Source organism: Cariama cristata, unplaced genomic scaffold (genome assembly GCF_000690535.1).
Source record: "Cariama cristata isolate BGI_N322 unplaced genomic scaffold, ASM69053v1 scaffold22292, whole genome shotgun sequence".
Lineage (NCBI taxonomy): Eukaryota > Metazoa > Chordata > Aves > Cariamiformes > Cariamidae > Cariama > Cariama cristata.
In genome coordinates, this window is record NW_009604704.1 from 1 (window position 1) to 11,452 (window position 11,452).

At 41.6% G+C, this 11,452-nt stretch overlaps 1 protein-coding gene across 1 annotated transcript in view; it reads right to left on the reverse strand.

Annotated features, from left to right (window-relative positions):
• Positions 1 to 4,370: 4,370 nt before the first annotated feature.
• The window catches only part of POLR3F (polymerase (RNA) III (DNA directed) polypeptide F, 39 kDa), a 9,209-nt gene continuing 2,127 nt past the window's right edge, over positions 4,371 to 11,452 (reverse strand). The window contains exons 2-8 of the mRNA XM_009695716.1: positions 11,206 to 11,273; positions 10,109 to 10,176; positions 9,205 to 9,317; positions 7,100 to 7,243; positions 6,231 to 6,338; positions 5,297 to 5,488; positions 4,371 to 4,697 (exon numbers count right to left, since the gene is read on the reverse strand). Of these exons, the coding sequence (XP_009694018.1) occupies positions 4,620 to 4,697; positions 5,297 to 5,488; positions 6,231 to 6,338; positions 7,100 to 7,243; positions 9,205 to 9,317; positions 10,109 to 10,176; positions 11,206 to 11,273 (771 nt within the window). The 3' untranslated portion in view covers positions 4,371 to 4,619. The remainder of the gene's footprint in view (positions 4,698 to 5,296; positions 5,489 to 6,230; positions 6,339 to 7,099; positions 7,244 to 9,204; positions 9,318 to 10,108; positions 10,177 to 11,205; positions 11,274 to 11,452) is intronic.

The window sequence follows — 11,452 nt, forward strand, 5'->3', positions numbered from 1 at the left end:
CAGATATGGAGCAGAATTGCACAAGGAACGTTAATATTGCCTTCCTAGCTTCCTGACATAAGGCAAGTTGTATGCTCTGCAGGGGTTAAATTTGCTTGTGTGAGCAGAAAGATCACAAATTCAGTGGGAATGAAAAAGTAGAAGAATGCTACCTATGCTTATATGCTAAAGAGTTTAAAATTCAAATTACTTTACTACTACTGTTAACATCCCCAGACCCAAGACTTGCTCTCCAAGCAGAATCAGTAAGAGGCAAAGCAGATCTGCTCTTCTGGAGTTGCTAGTTTATCCTTCATTTTACATCTTCCTCACATTGACACATCTCAGAAGCAAAGCACAGCACTTTACTGGGACCCAGGGCTTCAATGCCATGCTGTGCCCACCCTACCAGCATTAGATTAATTAAAATGTTGAGCCACTATTGTGAGTTTGCAAGAGGAGCAAAATCCCATTTCTAGACTAAATAACTGAAATAGAAGCTTTCCTATTCTTCTGTTTTCCTGGAAGAATCGCAAGCTTGATCAAAAAGTGAGAGAAAGGGGGAAAAACACAGGCTACCTACACAAGCCCCGACTTGGTTTGTGTTTGACTGGAAGAGGGGAATGCTTTGAGCTCAGCTTCTGCTCCTCCCCACTCCCCCCCAGGATCTCCTGAAGAGGACACAAAGTGCAAGAATTAACTTTCTCAGGGAGGAAGTGAGCATTTTCAACAAGAATTTGGACCCCATCCATGGAGCTTCTGACAGCCCCTTTTTGTACCCTCCAGGCCGCAGGCTAAGCTGGGCTCAGCGAGGCTGAGGGCCTAGCCACCCATTTCTCATAGATGAAATGACAGAAAGTCCCAGCCACATGAAGCAAGAGGGGAAGGTGGTCTGTGTGTGGTGGAGGACAGCCCTGTTTCAAAGCATGAAACGTTTGGCAGCAACAGGAGACTCAGCTGCCCCCATTCGCTGTTGTTTTTTCCCAAAAACTGCTCTGCACGTGGAGGCAAAACAGGAAGCCAGAGCAGGGTGTAAGCTTTCTCTTTTCTTTCCTGATCCTGATCCTGGTAGCCATACCAGGTCATGACAGAAGATGGCACTGGAAGGACAACCATCACAGTCAACACCTCCAACAGGGATGAGAGTTATAATCAGAGTAAGTAAAAAAAGAAAAAAAAAAAACAAACCACCAAAACCAGGAAAAACCGAACAGCCACACAGTAAATGTTTTCACTATCAAAGCTTCAAGTTTGCCATTAATGTTAATGTTTTAAACTTTGGACTGTAAAGGCTAGAGATGTCAAACAGTACCTGCTAGCTGTACTCTGTCAGTTCACAACACAGCCTGGTACTGTAGTTAATGTTTCTCTTGGTAATAAAAAGCAATCTTGTACTTGATTCCATGTGAAAATGGCATTTGGGGGTGAGCACCCTCCAACTTGCCTTTGGATAGTTGGTTACCACTAGCGAGGAAACAGCTCAGAACAGCCTGGTAGGTTCACAGCAGGGTCTGCACACCCCAGGGCTCACGAAAACGGGGTGAGTTCTCCAACACAGCAGGTACCTGGTGGTCCTGCAGCAGCTGAACTGTGACCTCTTGTATGAGGCTTGCATAAAGAAATGAGTAGATCATGCTTCTAGGGTGTCATCCATCTTTTGAGGGTGAACTTGAGCTCTCAGCTTTCTAGACTTGTTTTCATATTCAGGTAGTATTGCAACTTCCTCGAAACACTACAGAAGACTGAAGAAATTCGGGGGCGGGGGGGGAGGGGGGAGACTAGACTATTAATGTTACCTTTTAGCATTTACTCCCTTTTCAAAAATGACTCACAGGCTGATAGATTAGCCAGGTTCACAAAGAACCAGACTGACAGAAAGAGCATTCCTCTAATTCATTTAGAAATAGATCAGCTTCCTATTTTACAGATAGGAAAGTGAAATTGTTTTACTTTTTTCTAGAGGCACGTTTTTTTCCAAATTTTAGAAGTCTTGTTAACAGCTGCAATACTAGAAGCTTCAGAAACCACAAAGGTCATCTAAAATAAACCCAATACAAACGAGCCAGAATTTAAATAAACCAGCTCTCTACTTCCTAAAGCTGGTCACTGAGGACAATCTCTCTCTCTCCTTTTTCTTATTGCCAGTGAATATGGTTATACTGCATAAAGTGACATACCTGCATAATGAGGTGTTGTTTCCCTGAAAGCTATCTTCTAGCTGCAGCAGAGCGCAAACGCGGTATTATCTCTGCAGCAGCAGAATTCAGGACCCCATTGTGTTAGGTCCTCTTTGAACCCAGGAGGACAAAAGCAACCCCAGCCTCACACCTCAATGAAATTACCTTGGGCCATGTCTGAAGCTGAGATTAAGGCTCCCTCCAGGCTTCAGTGTGCTCTGAGTGGTTAAAAGGGGCCTAGAAAGAAAAAACGTCTGATCCTTTCACCCCCGCATCTCTTTTGTAAGAGCTCTTCTGCCTCTGTAGAGATATGCATCCCTATCACCTCAAGACAACACTGCAACAAAAGAAAGAGCCGGCTGTGGGTGCTCACACTAGCTAATACGATCAAACTCCTTCCATGGACATGCCAGCTTACCAGTACTAGTTGTTTGCTCCAGTTGGAGACAGCTTGTTTGGAGCAGGGTATCTATAACCCTCCCTGTATGGGACAGGAACTATTTTTTTTTATTATTCTTTGTACAGGACTTACCACCATTAGCCTTCTGTCCACAACCGACGCTTTAAGTAGGAAAATGGGAATCGAGGAAGATTTGAACAATTTGTATGTGATCCAGACTGCTTTTAGAAGGTGCAAACTCCAGGACAGTATTGAAATAGTTGCTGTGAAGTCTCGTACCCTTCACAGGTAAACCGTCTTCCAAAATCTCTCTCAGTTAGCCCACTGTTTACTACTCACAGTCAGATTACCTAGCGTGATGATAACTCAAGTTGTAGAGGTCCTTGACCATTGCCCTCCCAACACAGTGTCTAGGAGGGCTTATTTTCAGTCAGGGAATTTTGAAAATAGCTAAATGCAACAGGTCCAGTTTTGTGCTTGACCTGCTAATTGTTTCCCAGTGCTGGGAGGCTATAATGAAGATACTGAGTAGTTGTGTAGAGATCTAGCCTGGACGCAGCCATATTAAGCCACAGGTAGCAAGTTGTACTGGGACCAGACTGCCTCTGCACAGTTCACGTGTCTACACTGCCCTGCCTGCTAGTACATCATTCCAGCCCTCTCTTACGCTGGATAGTAGAAGAACTGGCTGTACCATATACCCACAATATTCTCATTTATGAAAAAGGAGCAGACTTTTTATTTCCCCCCTGGAAGGTGCTTGATTATAGGTTAAGGAAGAGGTACTGTAACTAATTAGCATAACATAGTTACAAAAAATCATAGATGTACCTATGTACCTACATAACATAGGTACAAAAAATCTCTTTACTTCCTGAGTGGTATTTGAACCTACATTTTTCCAAAGGCAGTATTGCCCCTCTAATATTGCCAGAGGAATCTAGACACAGCTCTCAAGAGATCCATGGCCTGGCATACTCTGGGCGTGAGGCTTATGACAACACCACAGTCTATACGTTATTACCAATTCATCAGTCCAGAGTCACACAGAGAGGTCACACTTAAGAGAAACACAAATTGGCTCCACATCACAGGAAAAAATGATAGTTCTTTTTGATGATGTGCCAGTATCATGCCTTCCTCAGATCACAAATCAAGGCCAGAGGCCATATTTATGTACAAACAACCGTCACTGGCATCTTTTTCAACCCTGAGGGTATTCAGATAAATCTATAAAAATTTTCCCTGTACCACCAGGCCAGAGGAACTCTTTTTCTCTTCTAGAAAACACATCTTCCCAGAATACTTCTACTCAAAATTTCAGCAGACATATCCACGTAGGTGATGCAGCTGCCAGAACACACCAACACAGATTTGATGATGATCTTGCAGCTGTCAGATGAAGGAATAAATGCAACTGATGCATCACCAGGCAATGGAGGAAATGAAGTACATGAGAAAGATCAGGATAGATTTTAATGATAAATTAGCAGGTAAGAAAGGTAATAAAGGATCAACGAGTTCCGTTTGACATATTCAGGACCCTTCCCATGTCAGATTCGTAGTCTTCAGTTAGATGGTAGCTATCATGGGAGAAAAGTGTCAGCTTTAGGACGTAAGCACCCAGCAGCAGCATCAGTCTGAAAGCAAAGTTTGGGATCTCATTCTTGGCAACACTCATTAGCAAGTTTTTCTGATCAGCTAATGACTTATTTTCTTTCATTCAGAATAAGCATCTGTGGAGTACTCTACACGATCCCTGGACATGATGCATCACCACCCAGCTGTTCTGTGGCACTTTTCAAGTCAAACAACCAATTTTGGTACAAGAATGGATCTACATTTCCACTTCAGCCTTGATCTTCAGTGCTGACTCAATTTGTAGTCCACTCACAGGACTGCTCATGCAACTGACATGTTGCTGCTTTGTATTTCATAAAAAACAAAGTCACTCCACATCCTGACATTGCTCACAAATTTAGAAGTCCACTTTTTAAAAAAAAGCAAGCTCCTTTGTCACCTTGGCTGTGAAGCACGACTCCAGTTTACAGTCTTCTTTCGCTTTAAAACTCCAGCCACTCTGTCATATAAATACAGTTTGATGGAGAAATCTCACCACCTTCATGGCAATCATCAAAAACCTGCAAAAGAAAGCCCGGTGTCAGCAGAGTAATTATATACCATCTAACTGGAAGCAACATGCTAATATGTTTTCTGCTCCTTCCCTAGTAGAAAAGCAGTAGTTTAACAGAGGCCAAAATCTAGGAAGTCCTATGCCAGCTCTGAGGAAGAGAAGCAAAACAGACCCCACTGCAGTAAATGATGCACACAGACACATTGGCAAGTTTTACCTACAGATCAGTTAACGATCCAAGCAGGAGAGACTAAAAGCTAAGACAGAAATAAGTTAGCTTGTTCACAAAAATAAATAGGCAAACTATTAGGGATCAGAAAATAACAATAATATAATTTGGAATGGGCTACACTTGACAGCATCCTTTCACATACAGTCCAGTAAAGAGACAGGATATAAGTGGGAAACATCCTGGTTTAAACTAAAGAACCTGCCTCTTCCACCATAGCTAAGGCATCACGGATAACACTGACAAGTGTAGTTGGCTTAGAAAGCCACCAGGCTCACTCACGGACATAACCTCACAATGTGCCGGCTGGCCACGTGCAGGATTGTATTCAAAATTTCCACGCACTCACCTATTCATATACAGAATTAGCTACTTACAGGGCAGAGTCCACAGGGCGTTCTGACTAATCCAGTGGGTTGTATGAGAGGACTAACGGCTCTGTACAACTTCATCTGTCCATCCACACTGCCTACCGTCCCTTCCTTTGCAGCAATAATAGTCATCTCCACTTTTCCATCATATATCAGCGTATTTAAAATAGTTTCAATGTCTTCCATTGACAACTCTACCTAAGAAACAATTTGTAGAATAAATATTAGGAAAGATGCATGCCAGTAAGTCCTGCAAGGAGGAAACGAGCAAACACCACGAGTAACAAATCCTTTGAGTTCTAACCTAACCCGGATAAAGGCACCGCCCTCGCTGGACACTTCATGGGGTTGTGCAGGTAAGAAAAGAAAAGCAAATACCAATACCTCCTACCTCCCAAGCACTTTTGGATTACACTAGCCTTGGCTTACCAAAAAGAACTTCCCTATGCACCTCAAGTGTCTACATCATCTTAGCATGATGCATTTCCAGTTTTACAGGAAAACAATCGTGAAAGAAGAAAAAGACAAGGCTGCTGAAGATATACCTGTTGATGGCAACGAATAATTGTGGGGGATTTTTTCCCCTCCTCTAAAACTGCTTGAAGTGCATAGGCAAACTTGAGAGAAGTTATAAAATATAAACCAGTTGAGACTGTTAGAGGAAAACTTACTTCAAGTAAGTTTTGCTCCATCAACAAGGATGGGAATGCTAATTCCTTTATATGTCTTTGAAAGCCCACATGTACAAACTGTCCTGGAATCCCATGCAGTATCAATGACCCTCCTCAAAAAGCAATAAAGCAGCAAAGCACGCCCCCCCCCCCAGTAACTGCAGAGTAATAAAGCACTTATCAGACTCTCACCAAATTTGCAGGACCCAACTCCTATAGCTAGACATGCACTGACAGTTTTGACAGTAGTAAGATGAATCTATTCTGACCTTACTGATACCCAGTTCACAGATGTATTTCCACACCTCATGGGATGAGGCAAATGAGCTGTTCCTCTGGATCATGGGGTTCTGTTTGCTCTCTCGAGCTGCCTCTGCCTGAGAAAAAAAGCAAAGATGAATTAGAGTTGGTACTCACTGCCGAGAGCCACCTCCGTGGTTCGGTTTCAGGCAGACTGAAGTATAAAAGTTGATTTCCAAACCATTTCTGGGACACGTTTTTTATTTAGCATTTAAAGCTATGTCCTTAAGACGTGTACATGAGACAATGCAGTGCACAACCAAACGTCATTTTACACTAAATACAACACAAAATTTAGACAGTGATTTAGATTAATATGAAGGAATATCAGCATTTGGCATTTTGTTAACAAAAAAAGAGTTTCTGCTGTACCTAGTGTCAGTTAAAATATATTTTAATAGAACAGAGAAAGGCTGCAATCTGCATAGGACTTATTTAATATAGAGCAAGCTTCTCCTGCAGTTAAACTTGAGAAAACTGTCTTCGAGGCAGAGCTGACTGACTACTGCCTTCTACCCTCTCAGAAATGAGATCTTCAGGGAATACAGTGACTTCTGCTAGATTTTTTGGCCTTGTGTTCTTTGCTGCCTAGTTTGTCATTGGGCCTTGCAGACGGAAGGCTTCACTCCCTGTACAGGGTGTGAAAATATGCATTATTAAAATGCAACACCATCACGCTTGCTGTGACAAAAATAATAGTCCAGTACAGATTTGCCGATCCAGTTATAACAATGGCCAATAGTTATGGAAAACACTATGGAAAACTTAAGCTGGTTTTATAAAGAAAACCGTTACTTGCGCAAAACAAATGGAAGATGACTTTAGTAGTGGCACTCACCTTACTCTGTAGAAATTTAAAACACTGTTGATTTAATACCTCCACAAATTCAGACTCAAAGTCTTGGTCACTGTACCAAGCCCCACCAGTGACTGACCGGTCAGGCTGCAGGTTATATAGCATATATACCTTCTTCTTGGATGCCTGTTAGAGAAAAGCATACAGCTCTTAACAGCTGAAAGTCTTCCTTAAGAAAGGAAGGTTTAAGATACCTACAAAAGAGATAGTTCATTACTCCTAAAATAGCAATCCAGCTGACTCAAGCTATCCTTAACACATTTGACCCTCAGGCAACACAAAGATAAAGAAAAGGCCAATACATTTAGATTCCTAATTGTTTTATAGCATAGCGTTAGAAGAGAGAATCCTACTAACAATGTGCACACAATACAAACCTCACTGAAGAGGATCTGAGAGTTTAATTTTAGCCTATGGACTCTAATCTCCCTCCGCAGTCGAAGGAGGGCAGGAAAGTATCTTTAGAAGACAGCAAAGATAAACTTAACAAAGAAGCTTTCACCTGTTTCTGCAGGACTCAACACGTGCACTGATGATAGGAGGACCCTTACATGATTAAACCCTGCAGCTAAAGTTAGTCCTTGCGAGCCCACTTCTTACTGCCACACCGAGATGGAGTGAACAGGAACGCTGCTTCAGTCCTGATATTTGTATTCAGACAGTTAAAGGACAACGGCTGTCCAAAGGGCTACTCAGCAACCACTGAAGCAGTTTTAGCAGCGTTACGTCCCCTGTATAACTAGATGAAGCCAGCATCTCTCACAAGAACATGGAAAAACTGCTGCTTCTCTATGTCCAACTTCTTTACTTCCATTTTATTTTTATTTAGGAAGTTACCCTCACCTCTCCCCTCCCTCCAAAAAATGCACACATGCAAGCCAAGGTATTGCCTCTGTGGTGCAGATGAGACTGGCACATAGAAAAGGCATAAAACTTCCAAGAGTTCACAAACAAGCGGTCTTCCTGGTTTCCCAGACCCTGCAACAAGACAGAATCTCTGCTGGAAACCAGGAGAATGTCCAAAGAACACGCTAATACCAATGATTTGTAATTAAGCAAGTAAGGGAGAGCAGGATGCTGTGTGAGCATTACAACAGCGTGAGAAAAAGCATGGAAAAAGCCCTACTCTGGTATGTGGACTGTTTGCACATAAGAGAGTACTTGAGTAACTGGAACAAAGTAGAAGAACGAAGACTAAAACAAAACTAAATGTCTTAGAAATTATTTAAAGTAAACAATACAAATCCAATATGAACCAAATAACTGAAGGGAGTTTCAGGATGTCCCAGGGAGAGGAACCTTGCAAGGCCACTTGCAGCTGGGTAACCATATCACTAGTCCCATAGAAAAGGCTGAGATTTCTTCAGTATCAGAAATACCAAATTGTGGTACACCAACATTGGGACTGATGGAGAAAAAGTAATTATGGGCAGGTTGCTTATTGGGGTAGAGACGGAATAGAGAAAGGAGAAGAGAGTGGTAGAAAAGAGAGTCAAGAAACAAAAAAGGAGAATAAGGTATAAAAATCAGAGAACAAGAGAGGACAGGATCTGGAAACAGGAGGAGCGTGGATGCATACAGAGAGCAGAGAAGGTGGCCTGTGGACCCAAGCCCACTCGGATGTCAGAGGGAAACCCACCAGACTCTTCCCTAGGTTTACGTCCTAAAGACCAGGTCTGGAAGCGCAGAGAAAATGGTCAGAGAACTGCAGATCAGCAGCAAGCAGTGCGAGAGGTTTGTGAAGGGTAACGGAACTCTAACAACAGTTGTATGCAATAAAAATTTAAGCGAACTAAAACTGCAATTTGATAGTAATGGTGGGAAGCGCGTTAGAACTGTATATTAATAGTGATGTGTTTATTAATTAATCAGTTTGTTAGTAGTACATTGATTATTTAATAAACATTATAGCCTGTCATACTTGTTGCACCTCAAGCCTGCACACTAAAGGCAGAGTCAAACACTGCTGCAGTCAGTAAGAAAGGTGGAGGCAGAACGAGGTTTCTCTGCTCCCAGTTCCCTGTTCAAATATACACATGCAGCAAATGTTTGAAATTATTACAAAAAGAAAGTCACAAAATACTCACTGCCACAGATTTAACTGCTTTAATTAATTTCTTGCTTTCCAAGTTTTTCAGTATCTTGTTGATCTCCGTTAAAGGCAAATTACTTTTGTATCTAATGTCCCTGCTCCAAATACCTGTTTAAAACAGAGAAGTGAACAGAAGTTAATAGAAGAAATAATTTATTTCTGTACGTACTCACAACCCAAAAGTCGCATCACAACATTGCTTGACTCACATGCCAACCATAGGATGTATCCTCGATCCTACCACTCCCGACAAAAGGGAAGGAAATGACAGAAGGAGATGGAACAAAACAAACAACTGACAAAACCAAGAAACACACAGGACAACCACCACACTGTCCTTCTGCCCTTTACCTCTCCTTTGACAGCTCTTAGAACTGTACTCCGTTTCACTGCCAACATGAATACATCACAGAAACATTCTTGCATTTTTAGGTAACTAGCGTTTGCTTCAACAAAAACATGACAGCCAGTTCTACCTGCCACCTCTCAACCATGGTGTGCAACAACTTCTGAGAAAGCCTAGTTACTAGCAGTGGCTTCTGCTGGCAATACACCAGTTAAATCCAATATAGATACCAGTTTTTGGTTTTTTTTAAGTAGAGAGATTTGCAGACTTCTCTGCTTGACAGTCTGATAGATAACTCGTAACGCATTCCAAGTATTCAGAAAGAGCCCACCCAAAACCCAACCAGGACAGGTTGTTATTTTAATAGAGAAATATGTCATCTTCTCTTTTGTTTTTAAAAAGTGGTCGCATGGAACATTAGCTACAGACCTGGTGTGGGGACTCTAGAATTTAAATTTTTGTTGGCTGGACAAGCATTTAAAAGTTTGGACAGGAATGGTTCCATGAATAAACAGAGTTAGTATCATTCACAATTATAATTTAATTAAACTACCTTTGTTGCCTGCATCTTCTATAATTTGGTAAACCAGCTTCTCTTGATTGTCAGAGCCTTTCATTTTACTGTAAAATAAGACAGACATCAGGACTTTTGAAAGGTCCAAAATTTGAAAGAAGTTAGATTTGTTTTAAACTGAAAACAAGTACTATGAAAAAAACCAATGCACAAAAAAAAACCCAAAACCCCTACACAATAAGCTGGCCATTGGCAAATATAATACATGACACTAAATCTCTCTGAATCAAACCAAGCTTGCCAGTGAGAAGCCCCAGTAAAGAGAAAAAAGCACAGTATGAAAGAAAAGTGAGTATGCAGGAGTCACTCAACTTGTCATAACAATGGAGAATTTGGAGTCACGTACGAACGCAACTGTGGAAGGTCAAACACAGCACAGAGCATAATTTAGGATAATCTGTCTCTAGACAGAACATCTTCAAAGGAGTAGTAGCATGCTCCCAGCTCTAAAACATGCCTTTTCACTGGTCTGAGAAAGCCTGAACTCAGCAAACTTTTTCTGAAGCATTTAACAGAGAGGATGACACGCCTCCACTGAGGATAATTTTGAAGGATATTTCTTTCCAAAAGGATGTCTAGGCATCTTTTAGTCAGATTTACATAGGCATCACAAGACATAGTGTGAATGGACATTTTAATAAATCAAAGAACATGAGTTCAAGTGGTCTCCTGGAACAGCTGTAAATATGAGTGCTGATCCTGAAACATGAGCAGCAAGGAAGACCAGAGAAGCACAGTTTGCAGATGGTTTGGTCAGGCTTCAGCTGGATTTCACCTGAGCATATACCTACGTTTGCACAGATCACTTTGCTGTCATCTGAACCAGGAACTCTGCTAGGAAGTTAGAGCTATACTCCCATGGCACCCTCTGTTCAGTAGAGACCACTCTACCTAAAACAGTTTTCAGGATCAGCTCAGGGTAGTTAAGCGTACCTTCCTGAAACACAGTTATATTCTGTAACATCCGCATTACAGAATCTGTATTACAAGACATGCTGAGTGTCTTCTCATCAATGCTGCAGGTAAGTTGCAGAATTGTGTTCCAAATACATTTATCCAGCAAAAAGCAGGCTTACCTTGCATTTTGAGACTCTTTGATTCTGTACAGGAGACCTGCATTGCTCCTGAGAAGGTCCAGTTGCCCCTAGGAGAGATGGGCACAATGCATTTATTTTCTTTCAAAGAGCTTGTTTCAGCACATGGCAAGAATCTTCTAAATTTCTAAAATAAAAACCTTATTTCATGTCAACTGAATAAAGAAAAGGGAAAACTAACATTTCTAACCACTGAAAACAATAATACCCTTGAAGATATGTTTTCCCT